This window comes from Dipteris shenzhenensis, chromosome 4, assembly GCF_047967505.1.
Source record: "Dipteris shenzhenensis isolate YYH24624 ecotype China chromosome 4, Dip_SZ_1.0, whole genome shotgun sequence".
NCBI classification, from domain to species: Eukaryota; Viridiplantae; Streptophyta; class Polypodiopsida; order Gleicheniales; family Dipteridaceae; genus Dipteris; species Dipteris shenzhenensis.
The window spans coordinates 19,377,115-19,405,088 of NC_141599.1; the positions used below are offsets into that span (position 1 = coordinate 19,377,115).

General features: G+C 43.8%; 1 protein-coding gene across 1 annotated transcript; it reads right to left on the reverse strand.

The window, feature by feature from the left end:
- Window positions 1-10,662: 10,662 nt before the first annotated feature.
- On the reverse strand, window positions 10,663-27,498 carry LOC147902562 (uncharacterized). Its single transcript, XM_087373627.1, has 2 exons — window positions 26,860-27,498; window positions 10,663-11,459 (listed from the first exon to the last, which is right to left on the reverse strand). The coding sequence occupies exons 1-2, from the start codon at window positions 27,250-27,252 to the stop codon at window positions 11,304-11,306; spliced, it is 549 nt and encodes a 182-aa protein (XP_087229753.1). The 5' UTR covers window positions 27,253-27,498; the 3' UTR covers window positions 10,663-11,303.
- Between the last annotated feature and the right edge of the window lie 476 nt (window positions 27,499-27,974).

Genomic DNA, 27,974 nt, shown 5'->3' on the forward strand with positions numbered 1-27,974 from the left:
TCAAGCTTGGGAAGAAAGAATGGCTTGCAAAGGTGCAACACATCTACATGGAGAAGGACATGTGCCTTCCTCCATCAAGCAATCAATCGACAATACCATCGCATTGTAAGTCTGCATTTTGTGTAAGATTTTGAAGTGTAATGAGTCAGTTTGAAATTGTATTTTGAAATAGAACTAGTGTAATGAGTCAGTTTGAAATTCTATTTTGAAATAGCACTTGTGCATAGCAGATGTATTTCCTTCAGACTTTGAGGAGTGGGAATGAGTCGAGTGCTTCTTAGGTAAGTTTACTACCATTCATGAGGATTTAGGAAGGCAAATGCATATTGGAGAGAAGTCCTCTCCTTTGAAACAGAGAAATATTTATTTGGTATAATGCCAAGTACATTACCCCAAGGACGGCATCAAGCTATGGCCATCTTCAATGCATTGCAACACCATAACTTGAAGACATGGATTGCAGCATGGTGGACACAAGAACAGTGCAATCATACAAGGAAAAGATTGCAAAGGATGTGGGCATGGCCATGAAGTTTACATTTGGCTCTAAATGGGTAAGGTTGTCTTGGTTTATGCCTTTGCACATTTTTGCTTCTTGTTTTCAAAATATCCAGATGCACAGAACAAAAACCATGTGGTCATGCAACTGCCTACATGAGAATGCCCTTGAGGAATTGCTTGGGGTGAATTGGGGAAGCAAGTCAGGTGAACAAAAGGGTGATATGTTTCAATGCCATGTATGTAAGGACAATGTGGTTGTCAAGTACCACATCTCCCGTCAAATGTTATATTTTGCTTTCCAATATAGGCGCTGGAACAAAATAGGTGGCAATTGGCTCCCCCTTGACTCTAACGATGATGATAATACAGGGGTAAGTTTATGTATTGGTTCTTATTTAGGAGATGTCAAGAATGTGAATGTCATGTCACAGTGGACTCTCAGGGATGTCGTACATTACCCCAAGGATGGCATCAAGCTATGGCCATCTTCAATGCATTGCAACACCATAACGAGACCATAACTTGAAGACATGGATTGCAGCATGGTGGACACAAGAACAGTGCAATCATACAAGGAAAAGATTGCAAAGGATGTGGGCATGGCCATGAAGTTTACATTTGGCTCTAAATGGGTAAGGTTGTCTTGGTTTATGCCTTTGCACATTTTTGCTTCTTGTTTTTAGAATATCCAGATGCACAGAACAAAAACCATGTGGTCATGCAACTGCCTACATGAGAATGCCCTTGAGGAATTGCTTGGGGTGAATTGGGGAAGCAAGTCAGGTGAACAAAAGGGTGATATGTTTCAATGCCATGTATGTAAGGACAATGTGGTTGTCAAGTACCACATCTCTCGTCAAATGTTATATTTTGCTTTCCAATATAGGCGCTGGAAGAAAACAGGTGGCAATTGGCTCCCCCTTGACTCTAACGATGATGATAATACAGGGGTAAGTTTATGTATTGGTTCTTATTTAGGAGATGTCAAGAATATGAATGTCATGTCACAGTGGACTCTCAGGGACGTGCGGGAACACCTATTGGTCATGGAGGATGGCATGTCTGAGTCCTTTCACTTTACCTTAAATGGTGAAAAGGTAGGAAAGCATGCAGAGAAGCTCGTGCATAGTGCCACTTTTATCCCTCCTGCAATATTGAAGATTGTAAACAATGTGGGATGGAACAATTGTGGATTTTGACATTTTCCAATTAATAGTGGTGCAATTAATTTTGATGTTTTGAATGGTTTTGTTTCATGTCAATGTCAAGTTTTTTCCCCAAAATTTATAATTCTTTTTATTTTTTATATTTAGAACATTTGGGTATATATAGGTTATAAAGTTACTTTAGTTTCAAAGTTTCACTATCATAGCCATAGTTCTCCTAGCTACCAAACTACCATGGATTCTGCTAGGTTTGCCTTCCACAATTTCATCTCCCGTACTCCATTAATTGATAGAGAGGAGGAGTTATTTCCAGTCTTTGATAAGAGCATAGATGTCCTAGGCACCTACTTGGGAGCCCGAGACGATTTTGAAGACCTCATCAAGTACATGCAAGACCACATCGCGAGTTTTGCATATCAACTTGATGAGTCTACAAAAAGATAGGTCCCAATTGATAATTTGAAGTACTTGTTCAATCAAGAACCTAGGTTCGTGAAGCATTTAGATTGCTTTCAAGCCCATCTCACACCCCTAGGGTTTAGGGAGGTAGACACTGATGACCTCCTAGCATGTGGAGTCGTCAGAAACACAAGAAATAGGTTCCTATCCTGGGAAATGACCTTTATTTTCCTTCTTTAGGAGGGACAAATGGAAGAGGAGGCCTCAACCTCAAGCCCTACCCCTACCCCTGCCCTTTTCAATCCTCTTATTTCTGTAGATGAGCCCAACATCTACAATGAAGAGCCCATAGATGAAGAAGCTGAGGAGCGGGAAGCTGCATTAGCCCTGGAAGTGCTCCAAGACATCCTGGACAAAATTCTACTTCTCAAATTCCATCCACCTTCGGCACCACCTCTATTGACCCCGCAACAGTGATATGGTTTCTTGCTCCCCTTCTTGTCAATGGAGAACAATACCTCTTTCTCCATGACATAGAGGTTATGTTTGGTCTCTGGGAGGATGAAGCTCTTGGTGTCATGTGTGGATACGAGGTGGACACAACTATGCAAGAACCTGGGTTTTTGGGAGCACAGCCATGAGTACTCAAAGAGAGGTATCAGTGATGCAGGCTAGAATGTAGGGGAGAGCTAGCAAAGATGGAGCAGTGAGAGGGAGAGAGTAGCAAGGAAGAGGGAGGAGGAGAAGCAGATGAGGGCAAGAGGAAGAGGAGGAGGAGGGTAGGGCGACAGGTGTAGAAGGGAGGGAAGGAGCTGTTGCAGAATGGAGGAGGAGGGGAGAGATGCTACATGAGGGAGGAGGAGGGGAGAGATTCTGCAAAAGGGAGGAGCAAAGGAGAGGGAGCCTGGGCAGTTGGAGAAGGAGGGGAGAGAAAGGAGGGGGGAGGATCCATAAGGAGGAGGAGGGGAGAGGGAGGGAGGAGCAGGAGCAAGACGGAGGAGGGGAGAGGAGGAGGGAGGGAGAGGGAGAGGGAGGAGGAGGGAGGGACGGAGGGAGGGAGGGAGGGAGGAGGGGGAGGGAGAGAGAGAGAGGGGGGGAGGGAGAGAGAGAGAGGGAGGGAGGGAGATTCGAAATTTGAAATTCAAATTTCAAAAAGTGGCCCCCTCCCCTCATTGATGGGGGGAGAGGTGGGCTCAAATGGGGGGAGAGGTTGGGTTGGTTAGGCCTCTTTGGGACCCTCCAAGTCCCTTGCATTAGCCCACTAAGCATTCCCTAATCCATTCCTTATGAGGCCCTTTTGAGACCCCAATTCTCCCCTAATGGGTGGCCAAAAATTACAACCCACTTTGGGATAAGACCATGTTGTGTCACTAGGGATTCACCATTGCTCCCCCTTTTTGCCACAGAACAAATCAAAGGAGGCGGTAGGTATTAACCACCCTATGGATCTTTTCTCTGCACCGATACAATGGATCAACATAATGGGGCTATAGGAAAAATTAATTAACACCAAGAGGTTTCTGACAAGCCCCCCCAAGAACTCCATTGTCATTAGTGTTGTTTATGATCCTAGGCTTCATTTCAAAGAAGAACAAGAGTGATGCCAAATCTCTTCTTAGATGTTTTCTAGTTGTTTTTGCAGATGTTTTGTCAATCAGGGAGGTTCCTTGTTTGTCTGCTAAGCATAACACTAGTTGTATCTCCCCATTTTGTATTTTGTCGGGCTAAATATTATACTTGTAAATAGTTGAAACTTTTGATATAATATAACAAAAACCCTCTTTTCTAGAAAAGAAAAAGTAAAGCAGTATGTCCCAAAGATCATTCCTCCCTTTGAGACAAACCCTTTGCATTGAAGGATCTCAAGGAAGTAGCCTTGTCCATGGCCCCAAGGAAAACCCCAAGAGAAGATGATAGTTTGCTTGTAGAATTTTACTTATCCTTCCGCCATACGGTTCGCCCCAAATTGCTGAGGCTTTGGGAGGAGTCTCTAAGTCAAGGTTTCCAGGATAAGAGAATTAATATGGGGATGATGAATTTAATTCCTAATGGGGTACAAAAAGATCATATTCCCAACAATTGGCGTCCCTTAACCATGCTCAATACCAGCTATAAGATCATAGCTAAAGCTTAAACATCGACATTAAAGAACAAAATGTAACTTTGGATTAGAGAATACTAGAAGCGATTCATCAAGGGAAAAAACATTCTAAAGGCCATTATAACTCTACTAGGAGGGGCTAGAACTTGCTAATTAAGAGGGTGAAAATATTTGCTTTCTCAAGGGTTGACTTTGACAAAGCATATGATCACATGAGAGGGTCTTTATTCTACAATCCTTGGAGGACATGGGTGCAAGTTCAAGCTTTAGAAGTTTTGTCAATACCCTCCTTGCTAACTAAGGTTGAGGTCAATGGGCTCACTTGTAAGCCCTTTTTCCTCTTTCCTCTTTGCTGTTCGCTATTGCTGCTGCTACTGCTGATGCCTTAGGATGGTGAATTCAAGATAAAGTTGACAAGGAGGAAATTTATGGCATCCAATTTCATAGAGGGAGGAAAATAGTATGCCAATAGTTTGCATATGACACTAACATCACTTTGGCAAGTGAGGAGAGACAAATTAAAGGTGTTTTGGAATGGCTTGAATATTTTTGTTTGGCCTCATGCTCAAGGATAAATCACAATAAAATAGGTGTCTTCGGGCACATGTGGTCCTTTTCCTCTCATTCTTAAAGATTAGGGGTGTAAAGAAATTCTAGAACGGGTCCCCTTTAGATTGCTTGATATATATATGGGCTTCCACTGCTCCATGAAGGATCGTTGGGAGTGGATCCTAGAAAAGATTATAAAACGCTTACCAGGTGGCAAGGTATTCAACCCTCTCTCCCTAGAATAAAACTTGTCTTGAATCATTTCCTTTATTCCTATGTGATATATTTTATCTCTTGCTAGGCACCATGCAAATCTAGTCTCATTATCTGACGTCTTTGTTTAGAATATTCCTTTGGGGGGGAGATGAAAATTGCAAGAAAATATATAAATTCAAATGGGATATTTGTACATTATCAAAAGAGGAAGGCCGTCTAGGGGTGCTGGGCTTGGAATGGTTAGCTACACGATTCATCAAAAAGTGGATCATAAGGGCTTTTCTTAATAAGCATGATAGCTGCCCAATTCTACTGAGTCGACCAAGTTAGACCTACCCGGTGTAAGGCTTGGAAAACCTACCTGGTATGGTCCTCATCTTTTGTAAATGATCCGTGCTTTACCAAAGGCTCTAGTTTGTGGAAGGCACTTTAGAAAGGATGGGAGAAAATTAGAGGCTTACTAGATGGAGGGGCTTCACCCAAAAAATAGGCACCTTCACTTTTAAAGATTCTATATGGTTATTGGTTTTTTGGCAAAATATAGCCTTTAGGATGGTCAATTGAAGCATGCACTTAGACTTAACAAAAAAGGAATCTGCCTCTAGGAAGATATTTGGAACAAGAGAGATCAATGGTAGATAGTTTTTTCCTAACAAAACCATCTCAAGAATGCTTTGCGGACCTCATCATATGTGGTAAAGTAGTCCTTGGCATGGTGGGTGACCTCAGGAATGACAGAAGACGGTGATGACTACATTGAACAGATTATGAAAACTCAAGCTCAATGTTGTCTTGGTGAGTGTGCATATTTGGTTACCAAAGACATTTGGAACCTTTTGGAAGATATCCATGGTTACTTTCAAAAACAACAGAAACAACTTCAGGAAATCTTCAAGTCATTCTCAGACAAAGTGGCATGAGCTATACAATTTCTTTTTGAGTAATTGGTGGAGTTGGACCATCAATCCTTGTGTGTCGTTTCATCTCTATGCCTTTTCTTCATGAGGAGTGGTTGGTTACTGGACCATTAGCCCATGTTGGTTTTAGTATTGCTCTGGTTCTTTTATCACGAGGTTATTATTCTTGGTTCGTCTAACTTGGATATAGCCCTTAAAGAGATCTTGCTTATGCATTGATCTAATTTTGGGTTTTTGGGCCAGAGTGCCATTGTAACAACCCCTGGGTCTAGTTTTTAAACCTAAATTAAAAAACCCTCTCTTTAAAAAAGTGTAATATATTCCATCCAAAACAACACAATAGCACTTAGATAGAGAGAAAAAACCTCAATCCAATAACTCATGAGATGTTTCTACAATTGATAAAAGAACCTAGATGCCACATACTATCCAAGTGTCACATTAAAGTCTTGAGATGTTTGCAAAAACTAGACTAATGTGCCCCACTACTAATGTGGTTGTTTTGGCTCAACTACTCCTTGGTTCGTCTAACTTGGGATATAGCCCTTAAAGGGCTCTTGCTTATGCATTGATCTAATTTTGGGTTTTTGGGCCAAAGTGCCATTGTAACACCCCCTGGGTCCACTTTGTAAAGCTAAATAAATATACCCTGGGTCCATTCAAAACAACACAATAGTACATCGATAGAGAGAGAAAATCTCAATCCAATAACTCATGAGATGGGAGATGAAGTCGATCCCAAAAACCCTCACTACAATAGCAAGGGTGGTCTTCCAAAAACCCCTCGCAAAAGCCCTACAAAGTAGAGGGAAGCTCTCAATCTACAAACTATTCCCTCATACAAAAACCTATGTGGCATCAGAGAGAAGGGTGTGATGGCTTGCCCTGAACCTAGTGAAGGGGAACCAAACTTTTGAACAAAAATGTGCCGTCCTCCAACATCAGACCCGCAAGTGTAAGACAAGGCACTTAAACTAGTAAACTCAAAAAGAAGGAGAAGAAGATACCATTGAAGAGTGTTTCACCAAATGATAAAAAAAGGAGCAAGCATGAACCTCAGACATGAACAACAAAGAGCCCACCAAAAACCTCCAATGTGTTGATGGAGAGTGATAAAAAACCTCAATTATCGTAGCGAGAGCCAATTGGAAGAAAAAATGGAGGAATGAATTCAAGGCAAAAGCTATAAAGTAATCTTCCACCAAAGTAGTGTTAATCTTTTTATCAATACCACTTGACAATTGATAGAAATTTGAGACACAAAACTCATATGACACTCAATGATCAATATAAAATGCTTGATAAGACATGGCACTCATAAGATGTGGCCATAATAAGACATGACATATGTTTCTTTACAGATCCTAAATCAACTAAGTGTAGCCGATTCTCCCATGGGTTGTCACTGCCAAGGTATACATTTTTAAACCCATTTTTTGGTAAAGGTTTAAAATTACTTTTTTCACTGGCAAATGGATTCAAATCCCAGATCCCTATAACACAAAAGTCACATCAAGTTCATGAGATGTTGGCAAAAAATTAGGACTAAGGTGCCACACTTTTAGTGTGGTTGGTGTGCCTCAATTACTCCTCTTACATATGTTTCTACAATTGATAAAAGCACCTAGATGCCATGTACGATTGGTAAAAGCACCTATATGCCACATACTATCCAAGTGTCACATTAAAGTCTTGAGATGTTTGCAAAAAACTACGACTAATGTGCCCCATTAGTAGTGCAACTGTTTTGGCTCAAATACTCCTCTTAACACATGGGTTTACAATTCTTCAAAGCACCTAGATGCAATGTACATTCTTATAAAATGATGCAACCTAGATGCCATGTGAATTGCTATGAAATAATCATTAAATGGTAGGCATTCATCACAATATCTAGTACCTCATATGCCAACCTATATGATCGCTCGATTGTCTTAAAAGATCCATTTATAACACCTTATAATGTTTGCATGAGAAACTAATACTAAAGGAAGCTCTAAATTTAATCAAAGAATCTTGATTTGGAAAGTCCACATAGCTCTATTCATGTTTTGAGAGGTGATAATTTTAACTTTCAAGGTTGAATTTCATTTGAGTACCATCCTTGTTGAACCTGTGGCTATGTATGCCAATTGCAAAATGGGGCCCTACATGTATGTTATTTCAGAGGTTGTAATTTTAAGTTGTTTTTTCATTCCTCAACATGCAAAAAAATACTTCACTCCCCATTTCTTGCTAGATCCATGTGGAGGCAATACCACAAGGGAACGCCATCAAATACAAAACCACAAACCCCCTTGCAAGATTAGTACTAACCCTCTAAACCATTATTTGAATAAGGGGACAGTTGATATTTAGACCATCTCATGGTTAAAAGATCTTGATTTCCATTTTTATATGTTGTTTTATTTTCAATACCGTTTTGTCCTATATCCCTACATCAATAGGGGCATAGGACAAATTTCTAGAAGCACTAACCTTGATGCTACAAAATAAAATTTTATAGATGGAAGAGTAGGGTGCCAATAGACTAGATAGCATGTTGGTTTAGTTCATGCAAAGATTTGAGTAGCTTGGTAACCACTCCTCTTTAGGACAAAGTGCTAAGTAGTGTACATTCCATTATGAGGATCATTATAAGATCCCTAATGCCTTTTTGGAACCACAAGTTGGTTTTATCGCATATGCTCAACACCCTCATAGTTTTTAGTCCTCTATTCTTCTTTAGTTTGTAGTCCTCCATGTCTTCTTAGAGGCATTCTATACCAGCTGTTCATCAACTTGGCATAGCTTGTTGAACGTGTTCTCCTTGTGCAGTTCTGTCCTCTCCATGTATGGACATCATTTGGATCCAAATCTTCCCTCCATGGTCAATCTCTTTTGCCAGGTACGTCCACATTCTCTTTGTTGCCCACATGACAGTCCATGTGCTATCCATGTGGTAGCGAGAGGTTACCAATCCTATTCCAACATTAAGTAGTCGACTTTGTTTTTTCCATACCTTGCACAAGATAGAGATTCTATAGATATTGAAATCATATGTCTCCTAAAGATACCCTCCAATCAATCGAGCTAGTTGAACACTTAATTTTAAGATTTCATGTGAAAGCTAGCAAATCTCCTTGCATATAACAACCATAATGCACATGCAATTAATCAAAAGTTTCCCCCCATGCATGTTGAAAGGGTATGCATAATTTATGTTGAGTCACTAAACAACTATGTTTCAACTGTGATTGTGAGAGTTATAGTCCTTTCTTTGTGTAGAACTCACACATGAAGATGATTACGATCGTGTTCAAGGCAATATGAGCTATGACTGAGATTATCTTGCACATATGTTGAGATAGATAACCAGAAGCTTCTTTTAGATTGGATTTGCAAGAGACCTAGCATCAATATTCTTGCACATTATTGAGATTGAGATTCTAGCTCCACGAGATTGAGATCTCTAGCAAGATCATACTTGCACAAGATGACATACCTGCCAAGTATTTGCATGAGATTTAGAACAAGGCTGAGATTGAGCTTAGTGGAGGTTGTAGGGGTGGTTGAAAAATGCTTCAGACCCATTTGGAAATGTTCTCTCTGCTTGAGAGAATCTCTTGTAGATTCTCTATCTTTGGAAATTTGTAAATCCACGTTTGTACTATGTGCTTCAAGAATAGAATTTGAAACCTTCGTTTATACTTGTGGAAGATGTAGAAGATTCTGTTATGAGTCTCATACGTATCATTGTTTTAATTCAAGACTAGGCAAAAGCCCTCAAAGGTTTATAGACGTAGAATCAAATACTCCCAAAATTGACTATAAGAAATTGAGTCTCAAGTTAAAAAGGCATCCCATGACGATATTGTTTTCAAGGATGAAAGAGGATGTTCTCACTTAAGAGTGATTTATGTCCTTCAAAACAAATCTAGGAAATCTCTTATGGAGGTTGCCAAGAATTAGGAACCCTCCTATAAAGATTGCTTACCTTTTCCCATGTTCAAGTTTACCTTTCCATTTAATCAGACTATGTCTCAAGATGAAAGAGCAATGGCACATGAATCTATAAAGTTCAAGGAGCATGAAAAGAAATGCCATACACATGATTTAGAGTTGGGTACAATTTTCATGACTTAAAGCATTGGGGACATTTTTGGTTTGGTCCTAAGGATTAAACATGATAGTTTGAAGTATTTATTTTCCCAATTGCATTTGAATAATGGACAAAGGAAATCCATGGAGAACTCTATGTGGGTAATCTTTTGACGTTCACATTGTTCTGGTAAGGAGGAAAAAAAGTAGCAAATGATCTTATCCATAGGCCATGGTATAATCAGATGATTTACTTAGACCGGACATGATTAATGAGATTGAGAATGGTTTACCCTTTGATCCAATACATATTGCAAAAGTTGGATAACAAAAGTAGTATTTTACTTGCTAGAACTTATGAGAAGGTGAACAAAAATTTGTTTTATACGTAAAATTATGCGTGCATTGGTGTGCGCAAAATCTTTGAGAAATAAATAAGAAAATATTGATCGATTGTTGCAATAATGTCCTAGTTATGTAAGATTTAACAAAACCTTTTGCCAAACTTCAAAAATAATACTTTTCAACCAAAGAATCATGTCTTTATTAACAAAGAGTGAAATATGAACAAAGAAAATTTCCTTGAGAGCTATAGCCTTTAGATATACTATAAAGGAAGAGGGAATTGATATCAATGGATTTCATTACAAGCATACCTAATGTTGGAGTAGAATATACTTTTTTTTTGCATATTTTGCAGAAAAATACGAACTAAAAGCATACACCTAGTTTTGAGTTTTCTAATTCACGCTAGCAGAGATCCTTGCATACAACCACGTTGCAGATGCAATTTATGTAAATCACCCATGTGGATATTGTTAGAAGCGTGTGCACCAATTGGATAACCAGGCCCAGGCGAAATACAACCCTATGTTTGTGCTATGCCTTTGATGACATTTCATACGAAACATGTGATATCAGCGAACTGAGCTGTGATGCACCTTGGGTACACATTAAGCTATTGACTTAGTCCCTTACGCCCCCCCCCTTATGTCTCTCTCTCTCCTCCAAAAGTAAAGCTTTACAATCTCAATCTAACCCCCCCTCCCGCCTAAGTGGTTGGGCTCACAGCCAATCTCCTATGTCATGTCCTTCCTCTGAATTGCAAGCACCATATTGTTGAGACCAGAATTTGGCAAATTTTGTCAACTGTATAATACATCCAGGCCGCCAATATTAAACACTGCAATCACACAACTTAAGGATTCCTGGACTTACATGAAGTACTCCCTTGCCAAGAACCAAGTCCATTTTGGGGCCACATACAGCGCAGAAGTTGTTAAATAATTGAGTGATACTACGATGGAGGGGCAGGACTGGAAGCTATCAACACCCTCCTTGAGCTCATCTCTACAGTTACTCTAATACTCACTCCTAGTCTTGTGGTCTTGTACCAAAGCCCTTGGCCCCCCCCCTTGCTGTGACAGACCCTGGCTTCTTTGTTTTAGTGCTGGATTCTGCAGCTATCTTCTTTGCTTCTTCATCCATTGCTCTTCTATCCAACAAATCAGACACGGCAAGGTATATTACCTGTTCATTTGCATCAAAAAAATACTCAGCTGCAACAATGGTTTTAAAAGAACTTAAAAATGACAAATACGCATACATTCCTGAGGCAGATAGACCCTTAAAAAGAGACTTGAAAACACCAACTGTTGTTGATATCAATCTAGAACCACTAAATGATATACTGACTTGAGAAACATGAACATTGCAAGCAAGAAACCATGATTTTCTATTTTCTAAGACATTGTCATTAGTACAGGATGCTTGAAGCTACTTTTGTGGATTTTATTTCCTTTCAACTCAAGTCAGGTTCAAACAGGTGCAGGGTACACATAGGAGATCATGAGCACCATTGGGGTCAAACAAGGTTGTCCGTCATCACCAACCTTGTTTGGCCTCGATATAGATGAGCTTGAGACCTTTGTTGGGACCCTAAGAGGAACTGATTGTTCCCTAACAGGATCCTTCTTTCATGCCATTCCCATCTCTCACATCTACCTGGTCATAATCTGTTGTCTTTTTGGGCTTTTACCTCTTCAAATCCTTGTGTTTATTGGGTCTCTCTTTCACACTGCTTGGGGTTTTCCATTTCACAATATGGCTGATCCTCGTATGATAAGATCTACATGAATAAGAAGAAAAAGCAGATTTCGGGTCAGGATGACCCTGTTCATGCCTCTCATGATGCCCAATTGGTGTTTGATGTAATGCATGAAGGCTTTGAAGACACGCGCAAAGATTGGAAGGACCCTGCTCCTAATGTTGGAATCATGGTGGAGGTTGATGAAATAGTGGATCCAGTACGAGAATATGCTAAGCATGCTGTGATTATTTTCTTCCTGGGTTGTATGCCCCTTGCAGCAGATGTGGGCAACTACTTGACAAGGACTCTGGGAGGCTGTTTTGTCCGCAAGGTGGACTATGCAGCTAAGTTTTTTTTGAAATTATAATGGCAGATAAGTTTTTTTGTTCATGCCTCTCATGATGCCCAATTGGTGTTTGATGTAATGCATGAAGGCTTTGAAGACACGCGCAAAGATTGGAAGGACCCTGCTCCTAATGTTGGAATCATGGTGGAGGTTGATGAAATAGTGGATCCAGTACGAGAATATGCTAAGCATGCTGTGATTATTTTCTTCCTGGGTTGTATGCCCCTTGCAGCAGATGTGGGCAACTAGTTGACAAGGACTCTGGGAGGCTGTTTTGTCCGCAAGGTGGACTATGCAGCTAAGTTTTTTTTGAAATTATAATGGCAGATAAGCAGCATAAACAAATGCTATTGGAGCATTCTCCACTCTTTATGGGCAGCAAATGGTGCACGTCTTGCCTAGGTCGCCTACTCGGGATTACCAAGCATTGATTACGCATTGTTGCTTGGTTTGGGAGGAGGTGGTGGATTTTCCTCAATGTGTAAGAATCCTAGATTTACCATATTTAGAAATGTGCTAAGGAACAGAAAGGAGATTGAAATAGCAGAGAACAAGGAATATTTGTATTGCTTGAGTGTCTGTAGTGTGTCATCCATACAGTTGGGCCTCTCTTATATAGAGAGTGAAGAGTCACACATGAAAAGGTGTGTACTCCAAAGTGTATGTGCATGAAGAAGTGTGTACCCCTTGTGAAGGGTGTGACCCTTGATGAGAGGGTACATTACAATGGTAGTGTCTCTTCAATAGAATGTCTCTTGTGAAGGGTTGTGCCTCATATGAAGTGTCCCATCGAAAGGGCATACTCTTCCGTAAGTGTCCATTCATCAAACCATCCATAAGTCTAAGGTATAGAGAAAGGAATGTCACAGATCGTGACATCCCCTACCACTCAAAATAAGACCTTGGTGGAGATAATGAACTGGTGTAGAAAATATCACGGTAAATTCTGAAAATACTGCTGTAAGTCTTCATTAGATTGCCAAGTAGCATTGGAGTCGTCCAGATCTCGCCAAAGAGCAAGGAATTTCGCCAGAGCATTGGGTCTCGCTGTCAATGGTCCAAAATATGCTTAGGAATAAGGAGAACATAATCGTCTTCGATTTCTAGGACATAATCACCTGCAGGAGGAACTGCTTCATCGCCTAGGATGTACGTCTTTAGCCAAGAGATATGAAATGTTGGATGGATTTTAGCCCATAATGGTGGTAATTCCAATTTGTAACTTAAAGGTGAATTTTTCTTGACGATCCGGAAAGGTCCATAGTATCTTGGTCGCAACTTAGGAAACACAGACTTAACCGTCTTGTAGCGATGTGGGGCTAAAAATAACAACACCACGTCACCAGTTTCAAATTCCAGATGACGTCTATGTTTGTTAGCGAACCGTTGATACCGCTCTTGCGCTTTTCGCATATGATCCTTGACTTGGAGTAGATTGTCTTGCATTTCTTAAACCAGTTGATCAACTAGGGCCACTCGATGTTGAAGTACAAAAGCAAACTCAAGGAGTGGTAGATACTGTAACATGCAACGATTATCTGATCGTGTAATTCACAGCAGGACCTTCTTTAAACCTTTAGCGAGGAATGAACGTTGTTTACCATAGAGAGAGAAAGGAGATGAGGGTAGAGAGAGAGTACAGTCAACAACCGATTGGGTCCTGTACCCACTGAGGGCCCCCTCCCCCAATTAGGGGAGAAGTTGCTTTATACTTGGAGAACTGAGAAATACAAAGAACACTCTTCAAGAGAGCACAAGTCACGCTTTTGAAGAGCTCACTGTGCACATGTATAGCAGACCCAAAGACTTGAGAGGCAACGCCGACCAATACCGAGACCTTGATGCTGTCCACACTGACGATGTAGAACGCTTCTGCAAGGCAAGGAAGAGGCTTGTGTTGTCTACTGGAATGCAGGGTTACTGCATGAGTGAGAGTGAAAACTAGAAGTGATAGATCCTATGAGAGAACTGAGAGATGACTGAAATATAGAGCTGAGAGTGAGCTGTGTAAACTTGTAAAAGAGAGCTGAGAAAGCTGAGGAAACAATGTCCAAACCTCTCTCCGTTTGCTGATCCAAACCTCCGACTGTTGTGCTGCGTGGTCACCTTCAGATCAGGCTGAACTGATGGCCAAGGGACTGAGGCTAGAGCAGGGCCAGATCTGAGGATCTCAGGGGGTGCACGGAGGCTGAAGTGGAGCTGTAGAAGGACTGAAGGCAGGAGCAAACTGAATGAGAAAACAGGGCAGCCAAGGGGCCTTTTTATAGGGCTGGACTGAGCCAACCCAGTCTGTAGACAGACCGACTCAGTCTGTTTTACAGACTGGCTGGCCTACAACCAGCCTATAAAAAGCCCTCCCTGGCTCATTTGCCAGGGGAGTTTTTGGGTAGCCTTTGCAGGCTGCCTTCCCTGCTTACCTGTCCAGCCTTTGGGGACCCTAAAGGGACTCCTAACCTAGGCTAAGACCTAAACTATAAGATAGAACCACTTAACCTACTGTTCTCCAGTGGGTACTAGTGAACAAGAATTGACTACTGACTTGACCTAAGGCTGAGAGACTGACCTACGTAGCTTGTGCCTGACTGTCCCTCGACAAGGGCTCACAAAGGGGTCACAACATATGACAAAATGTCCTATCTGGGAACTATAATGCACTTGTCGATGTAGCCAATGTGTCACCTTGCACCCAAGTGCAGGGGTGCATGTGACATTCCCTCGTTCTTAACTTGGCGGTAGGTTCATTGCTTCCAAGTAGTCCGCCAATATTTGGGGAAACTCCTGGAAAAAATCTTCGTCCAACCACACTGCTTCATGGGTACCAACTGTCTGGTAGGCGTAACTTCATTGAGACATCGTTGATCTTTTGAATAATAGGGAATGGTCCGAAGCTCCTGAAGCACAGCTTAGGGCATCGCTTGCCCACCTGCTTCAATCGTTGCTTGATAATGCGTAAATACACCCATTGACCCTCTTTATACTGGACATCTCGTTTGGATTTATTAGCTTGGCGTGTATACAATGCTTGAGCTTTGGCGATGCGGCTTTTCACGGACTTCGTAATCTCTGCCATGGATTCGGTGGTTTTGTTGGCTTCAAGAGATGGAGACACCATCCAGGTGAGGAGTGAGGTAAATCGCACGCCGCTTCATAAGGTCTGCGACCAATACTCCAAGAATAGGTATCGTTTAGAATGGCCGGCACAAGCAGAAGAAACTGCTCCCACTTTCCCTGAGCATCATGACAATATGATTTCAAAATATCAAATGCCATACCATTATACTTTTCCATCTCGCCGTTCGATTGCGGATGGAAAGCGCTGGACATCTACAGCTTAGCACCAAAATTATCAAACAAGGCTCGCCAAAAGTTAGATGTAAACTTGGAGTCCCTGTCGGATGTGATGGTCTTTGGCAACCCTCCAATGGGATACCAATACTTGATAAACAGGCGAGCTACATCTTCAGCGCTGGCCGTTTGTTTGCACGGAATGAGCATACAATATTTACTAAAGCGACAAACGATAGTAAGACATTGAGTATTACGAGTACCTGCAGATGCTGGAAGTGGTCCCACGAAATCCATACCTATGTCCTGGAGAGGACTGTCGGGGATTGGCAGTGGCATAAGTAAGCCTCCCGCTTTCTTGTGGGAAGCCTTGACCTTTTGGCATATTTGACAATTCTGCACAAGCCGTATATGTCCTTCCGCATCTTTGGCCAATAGAAATAGCGCTCCAACTTCTCCAAAGTCCCGTTGCTACCTCTGTGACCACCGGTAAGGGCGTCATGGGCATCATGAAGAAGCACCTGTCGTTTGTCTTTGAGTACACATAACCTTTTCTTATAGAAAAGCCAACTGTCCTCTAATGAGTAATGGCCTGGAGCAAGCGTCGTGGCTAACTGAAACCGCGTGCCGAACTCTGCTGACTCCGCGTATTGTGCCTTCATGCTATCAAGATCCTTTACTTTGATTTCGAGCACAGTGGCCTGCTCAATGGTTTGGATGGAACCTTTCCGACTGAGAGCGTCTGCAACGGGGTTGTTTTTTTCGGGAACGTACTCGATCACTCATTCCCCCAAACTATTGCAATATCTGACTCCACCGCTGCTGCCGATCACTCCATTGCGTACTAGGCATTGTCTGAAGCCACTTAAGGGCTTGCTGATCTGTCTTCACCGTGAAAGTCAGCCCGTATAGAAAAGGCTTCCAATGTTTTAATGCCTGGATGACACCGAGGAGCTCTCTATCATACACTAAATAGTTCTTTTCGGCATTGTTAAGCTTTCTGCTGTAGTATGCCACAAGCCTATCTTCTTGGTGTAAAACTGTCCCTATGGCAACATTGCTAGCGTCTGTGATTACCAAAAATCGATCATCCCAAGAGGCGATCTTCATAACTGGTGCTGTCGTGGCCAACCATTGCAAGACATGGAAGGCCTGCAAAGCTTTGCCTGTGACTTGAACTTTTTGTCTGCGTGTCTTTATCCCCTTGAGTAAATCTGTAAGAGGAGCTGCGTATGTTGAGAAACCCTCCATGTGCGAGCTGTATGCTTGACACAAACCCACAAAGGATCGGATCTCCTGAGCCATCGTGGGCACAGCCCAACTTGTGATAGCTTGGATCTTCTCAGGCTCCAATCGAATCCCTTGAGCACTAACGATGTAGCCCAAATACTAAATTTCCAGCAATCCGAATTCACTTTTCTTTGTGTTGAGATATAGCTGGTTATCACGTAATAACTGTAGGACACATCGCACATCCTTAATATGTTGCTCAGCTGTCGCGGAAAAGATAAGGATATCATCGAGAAAGATGAACAGACAGTTCCCAATATACTTTGCGAATACCCGGGACATCATCTTGTTGAATGTTGGTGGTGCATTCTTCAGACCAAAGGGCATGACGACGAACTCGTAATGAGCTCGCTCAGTTCGGAAAGCTATCTTTGAGATGTCAACTTCAAAAATCCGGACTTGATGGTAGCCACTCTTGAGATCAATCTTTGAAAAAAATCTTACACCATTGAGTCTTTCCAAGATGTACTCGATCCGGGGCATAGGAAACTTGTTGCTCACCGTAAGTTTGTTGAGTGCTATGTAGTCGACACATAGTCGTGCGAACTTATCCTTCTTTGCCACAAATAGAATGGGAGCAGCAAAAGGCGAAGAAGGTCTAATAAACCCTGCGCGTAGTAATTGAGACAATTGCTGCTCTAACTCCCCCTCCATAGACTTTGAAAGTCATTAAGGAAACTTACTTGGACGTGTCGAGTCCGGAAGTAGATCGATGCGATGGTCTTCCGATCGGTTGGGAGGTAGCTGGGGTGGCAAATCGTCCCGGAGCATGATGTCTTTGAACGCTTGGAGAAGATCCACCATTGCTTGCTCCATCGGAGGAGCAGCTTGAACTACAGTGATCTGGCATTGGACATAGACAAGTACACACATGGCACCCTTGTGGGCGGCGCGACCTACTTGAATATGAGAGATTAATGGAATCCTTGGTATGCTCCGATCACCGCGTATCACGGCGGGCTCAGATAAACCTTCCACAATTGTGAAGGTGTCGGAACATGCTCACAGAACCACGGAATCCGGAGGATCATGTCACACCCCATCAAAGGAGTCAATATAAAATCCCGCGTAAACATGGCCTTTTGAATTGAAAAAGTGAACTGGATGGCCTTATGGCAAGCCGGGCGTGAACCTGTCCACTGCAAGCTCGTGAGGCACCAAGGTGCATCCCACTGTCTTGGCAAGCTGAGGGGAGATGGCATCTTTTGAACTCCCCATGTCGAACATGGCAATAAACTGATGCCCGTTAGCTGTGCCGTACGCTTGAATGCGCGCCTTCTTTTGATCTGATAAGTCGTCCTCCTTCTTGCCTTAAAAGACCACCGTGGGAACAGCGTTCAAAGCAGGGAAGACGGCATTCGTAGCTGAGCATGGAGACAGGGCTGGAAGAGCTAATACATTGGTGACGAACGCAGTAGGTGCTTTCGCAACCTTTTCGACAAGCCACTTTGGACAATCCTTCTTGCCATGCCCAACGATGTGCTGGCAATGAAAGCAGCAATGTTCTTGCTAATACCGCTTCTGCTCGTCGGGCTGTAGATAGCTTCCCGTAATACTTGCTTCAGCCTTCTCATCCGGAGTCATCTTTGGCTTAGACTCCTTTTGACTAGAAGCCTGGCCGTCTTTCTTTTGGAACTGGTTGTCCTTCTTCTGTTCCTTACCGGTTGTGTTGTTTGACTGTTGCGGGGCTTTGGAATCTTTCTGGACCTGCTTGGGCTTTCCCCCGTTCAGCATCATCTCCTGATTCTGTGCGAGAGTCAACGCCCGCTCGTAATCCGACGGGTCGAAGTTCCGAATGGTAAAACGTATGTTCATGTCCAATCCTCGAATGAATTGCTTTATCTTGGCGCTCTCCGTCACACCCAACTGTTGTGCCAGTGTGATGACCTTGTTACTGTATGTCAACACAGGCAAACCATTCTGGGAGAGACGACCAAACTCATCCTCCAAGTTAAGTAGATATTGGGGTGGGAGAAAACGGACTTTGAGGTCGGCCACAAACGTTGCCCAAACGAAATTCGTCTTAAACGTGTTTGGATCAGTATACTTTGTTCGAAAAAGCTGTCTTGTACTCATCGCCTTCTCGTATGCGAATTTGATGATAAATCTTTGAGAATTGTGTTGCGTGTAGAAGTTGATCGAAGAGGTCATCAATGCGAGGCAATGGATACTTGTTTTTTATAGTGAGCTTGTTGAGGGCTCGGTAGTCAATGCAGAGGTGCATTGACTTATTCTTTTTTTCCACAAGTAGTACGAGAGATCCAAAAGGACTACGACTGGGCCAAATGTGACCTTTGTCGAGTAGTCGGTCACCTGTCTTTGGATTTCTTCATTTTGAGTGTAAGAAACCCGATATGGAGGTTTTGACAGTGAATTACTGCCAGGAATAAGTTCGATTGGGTGATCCACTGGTCGTCGAGGTGGTAGCTGCTTTGGCAATTCCTGTGGAAAAATATCCAGGTAAGGCTAAAAGAAAGCTTGGTTGAGGTACTCAGGAGGATCCTTTGTTGGTGTCTCCTCTACTGCCGTAACCAACAGCGTTTACGAACCCACTTCTTTACTTGTAGGGCAGAGGCAAATGGAGTTGAAGGAGAGTCCCTAGAACCAGTTAGCTCAATAAGTTTTCCCTGGTGGACAAACTGGATAGTATGGCTGCAAAAACTGATTGATGGATCATAGTCGTAGAGCCACTATTGTCTGTTGTCCGAGGATGACATCGTACCAAGAAAGAGGCATGATGTCGAAGTTCAACTTGTCCGTATAATGTTGTATGCAAAAGGACAGGTTTTTGATCTTGGTGTTGCACAAAGATGTAGTTCCATTTGCGAGTTCAATCTGATAGTCCATGGGACTAGGACTGGTGGTCAACCGAAGTTTTTCGACCATAGAACTAGCTAGCATGTTATGACAGCAGCCACTGTCGATGAGGATAGTAACTGTTGTTCCTCAAATCGATCCTTGGACGCAAAGTACTTGAGTGGCCAAGGAAGGTTCGGAGTTGCTCGCAAGGCTCATGTGGATGGTATTTGCCATTCGAACAGCTTTGCCTTTCTTGTCTTGTGTTGGGGTAGCATCTTTGTTTGGGAAGTACTAGGTTCCATATTGGAATTTTGCTTTGGTCGCTTTGGATAATCGAACCATCTATGGTCGCCCGTGCAGATGGTACAAAGTCCTTTTGTGCTGGAGTTGTTCTTCTTGTCAAGGACCGCACCTTTATGTTGGTGATGACGGTCATGACTTTGTGAAGAGGAAGAGGCGCAATCCTTGGAGGAGTGCTTCTGTTGGGATCCAGCATACGATTTCTGAGACTTGTGGGGATCTTGAGACTGTCGCTGACCTTGATTACCCAAGTTTTTTTTGAACTTGGGGTTATCTTGAGAGCGAGCACCCTTGGCCATAGCAGAGTTCTGTGTTCTATTAGAACTCTGCTTCCCTGTGTTTTAAAAATCGGTAATGCGCTCTGCGTAAGCAATAGCACCAGCTGTGGCGGTGATGTTTGCTTTGAGGACATCAATGCATAACGAGGGATTTAGGCCTGAGATGAAAGCATGAAGGCAATATCGATCTCCAACACCAATGTGGTGAACTGAGAGATGCAGAAGTAAAGGAGCCTATGAGTTTGGAGGAAGCACTTGCAGACCAAGATTGAAAAATGCTATGCAAGCTCCAACTGTCGGAGTTTTGAACGTGCTTGGAAGTCCGCATTGGCAAGTATGAACTGCTTACAAAGCACGTGTTCAAAACGTTCCCAAGTTAACACACTTTTGCCGTCCTTTAAGCATCGTTGCCACCATAGGAAAGCTGTATCCTTGAGGAGGGAGGCTGCCAAGGCAATCTTTTTGCCTTCAGTGAGGTCAATAGTATCAAAGTACATGCGCAGTTTTGCAAGCCATTGGTCAACTGTTCGGCGATTTCGTTGACCAGTGTAGGCTTCCAGAAGTTTAATGTCAAGTCTTTTAGTTTTGGAAGCTTGGAGTAAGCGGTAGAGGGCACGGAGTTCAGTGTTTTCTACCTCTGGTGGGAACGAGTCCACATAGTTGTCTGGTGGATCATGTCATCCTCTGTGTGTGTGGTACTGTGAGAATCCTGGAGTCGTTGGACTTTCTGGACCAAGTTGGAGATGTTGTCTTGAAGCTGAGAAATTTAAAGTAATGCATCGCCTTGTATGTTGACTTCAGGGGTCTTTTTTTGACTTGAGTCGCTTATCCTCGGAAAGGCTGCACGCGAGCGTTGCGACATATCTGAGGTCCCTGTGAGAAGAGCACGAACTTGCACTCTAGTTTGTACCATTCCTTGAAGAAGATCCGGGCTGCTCCCTGAAATTGCTCATGTTGGAGGGGGGCAGGCGAGGCAGGATGGAACCACTCGTGGAAGTCTGGTAAAGGAGGTCTTGTCTGAGGTAACACCAAAGATGCCGAAATGGGTGTTGCTGCTCGTGAGAGTACAGGGGTAGGTTGCTGAGTCCACGGATCTGAGAAGGGATAAGGAGCTGCTATCGGGAGCGAAGGATATCCAGGAGAAGGAGTGCCTTTAGAGTGTAAATACTGTCTTGGGGAAGGTTAAACCTGTGCAAGAGGATATCTGGGAGCTGAAGGAGGTGGAGAGTACCCTGGAGATGCTGAAGCTGAGGGGTAAAAGTCTCTCCAAAGATGGACAGCAAACTCGTGAGCAATATCGGGTTTTGGGTATCTACGTGTCTCGTGAAACACAACCTGGACTATGCTAGGAAGTAATGTAATTGAAGTGCCTCATGCAGAAGACATAGGATGTGGTCCAAAACACTGGAAGGGCACGTGACACAAAAGACCCACGATGCAAAAGCTCCGAAATGGGCTGGGTCTGCAATTTGAACATGATATTGTGTGATAGATGATGCCTGAGGTGTCCTGAAGGGACTAAGGCATTACCAGGGATTTCCATGCTTTAAGGAAGGGGCTTTCATTTGCTGTAATTTGATAATGAGCAGCAAATAACAGTATGAAAGCAAATCCTTAGAAAAAGAATGGAAAGAATCCACCTGGCATAGATTAGATCTGCCAGACTGTGCTGAAAAGCGTGTATCAGCGGTGGGCTTCGGGCTGGAAAGAGTACAGCATCAATTGCAAGTTGCAGGAGGTCCTGATGTCGAGTTGGTAGAAGACAAAAGGGCGGGTTGGTTGGCGCTAAGAATTTTAACACTCATTCTCTCCATCTCTTCCATGCACCAAAGTACGTGGATATCCTTCTAGCGGAAGTAAATATGTATCAGATAGGCGCTAGAAGGTGGGGGGCATTTCCTACAGGTAGGAGCGAAATTTGCTCTGATACCACTGTAAGATTTACTATATTTAGAAATGTGCTAAGGAACAGAAAGGAGACTGAAATAGCAGAGAACAAGGAATATTTGTATTGCTTGAGTGTCTGTAGTGTGTCATCCATACAGTTGGGCCTTTCTTATATAGAGAGTGAAGAGGTGTGTACTCCAAAGTGTATGTGCATGAAGAGGTGTGTACCCCTTGTGAAGGGTGTGACCCTTGATGAGAGGGTACGTTACAATGGTAGTGTCTCTTCAATAGAATGTCTCTTGTGAAGGGTTGTGCCTCATATGAAGTGTCCCATCGAAAGGGCATACCCTTCCACAAGTGTCCATTCATCAAACCATCCATAAGTCTAAGGTATAGAGAAAGGAATACGTCACAGATCGTGACACAATATTTGGCTTCACTCTTGCTGAAAATTGCACAGCTTCCTTACGAAAGGTGGTGTGCCCACCTAGGCCAAATGGGTATTCCAACAGATTTTGCATTTTGTGGGACATGGATGTCCCCATTCTAGACTCTAATGTACACAAACAGTGTCTCAGAGATAACCTAGTTTAATTACTATTGCAATCAGCTAATGGTTCAATAACAAGATTGCTGATTCAGCAAAACTGCAATAGAATATTTCCCTGATCTTAGGCCTCACCTCCCTTGTTAAAGAAACCTCATCTGGTATCTCACAGATAAATACCTAACTAGTAATTGTGTGCAACAGAAGAATCTCAAGAACCAAGGGGAAACTGTGACGCAACTTAGAACAATATGTGTGCACAAGGAAAAACTCACAAGCACTTAGATTTGGAGTAATAGACAGCAGTAGAACATGCAGGATATCTTGAGGTGTATTTCCCAAAACTGAGCTAAAACCTGCTGCAGATAGCTCGCAGGAGAACTGTCACCATGCAGCAACGTAATGCCCTGGATGCACTGCGGAGAACACTAGTTTTGCTCCTAACTCTGCCCTGGCACTCCTCCATGAGCTATAGTGACCTTCTGCAAGTACTGTAGGTTGAACTTTTTCGGCTGCTCCCTCCTTCACACTTGTGCTCTCTTACCTGCTGGCAGTATGCACCAAGCGGTGCCCCAGATTGGTTGAGGACTGCTGCTAAGATGAACTACAGAACTGTCCATGAACAGGCTTATTTAGAGGCGATGGAACCCATCAATCTGCTGACCCGGACCAGCCGACCTGGTCTGTTCCACTGCTCACCTGGTCTGGGCCCGTCTTCTGTCCCACCTTCTGCTGCACCCGACCTGGGACGACGCCTATAAATGCCCAGCCCGCACTCTTGCTGCTGCTTGTGCTAGCCTTTGCCCAGCCCTTTGGTGCCATGTATGGGTGCTTGTTTCTAGCCCTACATGTGGGCTGGTAGTCAGCCAATGATACTCACAAGGGTGGCCCATGTGGATGCTCTAAAATAACTAAGAAGGATCTGTTGCTGCTTCCATGTGGCAGCCTCTCCATGTGCCCATGGGGCACCATGGTCACCCATATTGCTATAGATTTCAAACCCCTTTGTCGTCATTTCGGCTCACGTGCGGCATTGACCCTAACACTCCAACACCTCTAAACGTCACTCGTGGCCGTATACCCACTCTATTGAAGAGAACCTCCTTCAGCTTCCATGCAGAAGCTTTCAGGAACATGTTGAAGATGTCGTCAAGGTCGGGTCCATGAAGCTGCACCTCTTGTACCTCTAGGTCTTGCTTGGCATCGTACACAAACAACTGGATCAAGTCTGGAGCAATGGTATCATTCCAGCACCCTATCAGTGGCCTTGTCCATCCAAGTCTTGGAACATGCCAGATATTGTAAGGTATCAACCATCCTGGGCCTAGTTCAGCCCTATCATCCTCCAACGGCACCCATCATCCAGAAACCTTGGAACTCCTCCCAACTATCCCTAGATGCAAGCTCAGAATGGGCCTTAGTCATGTTTGAAACTGAGCCAACCAAGGAACCAAATTACTCTCTATCATATGGCTTCTCAGACTCTGACACATATCTTTGCCCAAGACATCAAACTTCTTCAGCAGCATGCCTCTAATCCTCCATCAGAAATCTTAAGTTTCAATATCACCTGTCTGCTGGGTTTATCTGGGTCACCTTCCCACCTGTGCACCCCCAAATGAGGAGGACACGGGTGTGTACCAGCAGTATATGGAAGATGCCATGTTGGCAGAGAAATGGGATGCCAATGCAGCAGATATGAGGGAATATGCAGGGCTGCCACATGGGCAGTCTGCAGGCTGCCATGTGCGTAGCATGGACACAAGGAAAGCTGTCAGAAGACCGGTAAGCACAGTTCCAGGATGCTAGAATGTTGTATGCTTATTGGAAGGAGGAAGATATCACAGTCACGATTATCTTTTTTCCCTCTGCTCTCTTTCTACTGCCTAATTTTACTTGCTTTGCTGTTGCCCATATGGTGTGTGAGTGTAGGAGTGTGTGGGTTTTTTGAGGGTTGGATCGATGCCTTGCAAAAGGCTCTTTTTGGGATAACAATTATTATTCAAAGCATCATGCCTTGTTAGTTTTGGTCAAGGTGCTTTAGCAGATGCACACTGTGTTAAGAGTGGCAGCGGAAGATGTAAGCAAACTGAAGCTACAGAATGACACAGAGAACACTAGAGACAACAAGATGTGCCACAAACAGATCTGCTGTAACTCAGCCCATAAACCAGGGCAGCAACTGTAATACAAGGAGTCCTGAACAGGATGAGAAACAGGAGCTGCAGAAGGGGCTGAACTGGAGCAGAGGATAGGGGCACAAGGAGGCTGGAGCCTAGAAACGAGGAGGCTGGAGGAGCCTGGAGCGAGGAGGCTGGAGGAGCTTGGAGCGAGGAGGCAGGAGCCTGAGACGATGAGGCTAGAGGAGCCTGGAGCGAGGAGGCAGGAGCCTGAGACGATGAGGCTAGAGGAGCTTGGAGCGAGGAGGCAGGAGCCTGAGGCGAGGAGGCAGGAGCCTGAGGCGATGAGGCTAGAGGAGCCTGAGGGAGGCCTGAGGAGCTGCACCAGAAGATATCAAAATGAGGAAGGGGAAGGGCCCTTATGTAGGGGAGGCCAGGGTAGGTGGTCGGTCCAGTTGGCCTAGGGTCGGCCAGCCAACTGGGCCGACCAGCTGGTCGGCCAGGAGCTGGTCGGCCAGGAGTTGGTCGGCCAGGAGCTGTCCCCCTCTGTCCCCCGCTTCGGCCCTGTCTCGTGGGTGCCCCCTCTGAGTGTAGGAATAGCCTCCGACCGATGGAAACTAGTGGCAGATACAAGTGTGGAACCGGGAATGAAAGAACCTCACGAGGGGCGGGCACACCCACAAAGAAGCCCTCACTCAGAGCAGTGTGCACACAAGTACACTGTAGACATGAGATGCATATAATGCTAACACACTGGGCATGGGATTGTTTCTTTTCGGATATGCTGGATTTGATGAAAAATTAATGGCAAATCTAGCTGGGTGACTTACGCCGTAAAGTGGCAAATGCAAAGGCCAAACTCAGCAATTACTCAGCATTTTACAATTGTTGCACAGCATTGTCATTGTCCACTGATGAGCAATCTGACTTTTAAAGTGCCCGCCATTGTCTGTCTGAGAATGATCAACGAAAGTTAAGAAAAATAGCAGCTACATTCTCGTCAGGAAGCCACAGGATACAAGCTGCTCTTTATAGGCTTTTTTAAAAAGTCTGCATACCTCCTGGCGAATGCATTCCTTGCATGCGCTACTTCATGTCATGTCTTGTACATAGTCTCATGATTACAGTCTGAGTCCTTCTCAGTTTGACTGGAAGGTATTCATAAGATTTACTTCAATACACACACACACACACATTTTTTGTGAAATCAATAAACAAACACTTTTTTTTTGTGAAATCTTCACACACACACACACACACAGAGGGAGGCGGTGACGGATAAATGATTTTGTGTGAATTATATGAGACAATAAAAGTGACACTTAGAAAACAACTGTTCATGCTGAAGATAGCGGAAGATGACCAAGTGAACACCTGGTGAAGATAAAAGGTTAAAGGATGAATTGACCGTTATTGGTCAAAAGGTGGACAGTGATCACTTGTCCACTCATGCTCACTAGATTTTCATGATGACCCATATAAGTTGAGAGAGACTTTAAGCCATTGATTTTTTGGGAGCTTGGTCCCTTATCGATCCTAGTGGAAGCAAGGCACAGGTTGTTAGGGAAGATGGCAATGAATGAAAAGGAAATTAATGCTACACAAAGTAAGATCTTTAGAGAGAGAGAGAGAGAGAGAGAGAGAGAGAGAGAGAGAGGGCTGCCACATGGGCTATGTGGCTGCATGGAAGGGCTGTGTATGGCCCTGGAAGAGCTTACTGGAAGCAGCAGCCCCTGAAAGGACACTCCATGAAAAGGACAAAGCAAGGCTATTTATAGGCAGAACAGGTCAGGCAACTGGTTTGGAATGTCTACTATATTGCCTGTCATCTCTTTACATTGGAAACGGCATCGAACCACGATACATTTCTCTTCTACCTACTCAAATCCCTGGTTACTAAAGCAATAAGACATTGTTTAGAGGGCAACGGCGCTTTTCGATCAGGAAGCCAAAATTCGCATATTCATAAGAGGTGGAAACGACAAGTACCCCTATCGTCAGTAGCGCCAACCCAACGAAAGCGGCAGAGCCCAAAATATTCACTAACAAACTGCCCTCGGCGACCGCTTCCGTTCCAGCAACGGTCCGTGCGGGTTCAACGGTCGCGCCACCACTCTCAACGATCTGCGCGCTTGCGAAGGCAGGAAGGGAAGCGAAAAGGGCGGGAGGGGCGAATCCAAAGAGGGGGGGGAAGGAAAGGTGAGAAGGGGGGAGGCGATGAGAAGCAAGGAGCTTGTGGGTGATTGAGGGTCGTGTAGGGGAGAGTGAAAGCGGGGAAGATATGGTGCAGCAAACTGGGGAGAGAAGTGCAGCAGTAGTAGCAAGAGAAGGAGCTAGCCCCAGCTGGGTGGCGTCCTTCGCCATTGAAGCGTACTCCATCATCTATTAGCTTATCATCATACATCAACCTTCATTTCACCTTGGTGACCATTTACCAGTCACCACTCGACTCATTCAACACTCTCTTCCCACCCCTCGCCACTCTCCGAGCACTTTCCTTCCCGGAACTAGGTTGCGGTTCGCAGCCTTTTCATCATGGCTCTAACTCCAAATTGGGCCTGAATCCTCACTATTATCCAATTGGAGTTTCAGTAGCAAGATCGTGAGCTTTGTCCAGCAATCACGCAATCAAGTGATGGCAAGAAAGAAAACATGTAATTATCTCCCTCCTTATATAATAGATTTGTGGGAAGAATGAATAAAAAAGTATGCTTTTGGGTCAAATTTGGAAGGGGTGTTTTAGTCCTTTAGATCAATCTAAAATCAAGGGCCTAAAGTTATACACGTGGCTTAAGGAGAGCTCACAAAAGTTTTCTAGAAAAGGAGAGCTCAAAAAAGTTTTTCTTTTCTAGAAAGCACGTTTCAAACCCTTGGATCTTCATAAAAATCAACGCCTATAATCACGACACATGGCTTAACGAGGGCTTAGAAAAGGAAAACTTCCTTCTAGGCTGCCTACCGTAAAAACCGTCAACCCCGCTCATTCCCCCTCGTGGAGGTCCTGAGGGAGGGGCTCCAGGCCCTGCCCATGCTTTTTCTCGCTTGGGCAGGTGTTGAGCGGTGTTTAATCACGCCCTTAGCCGGGCCCCAATTAATGTGACTAG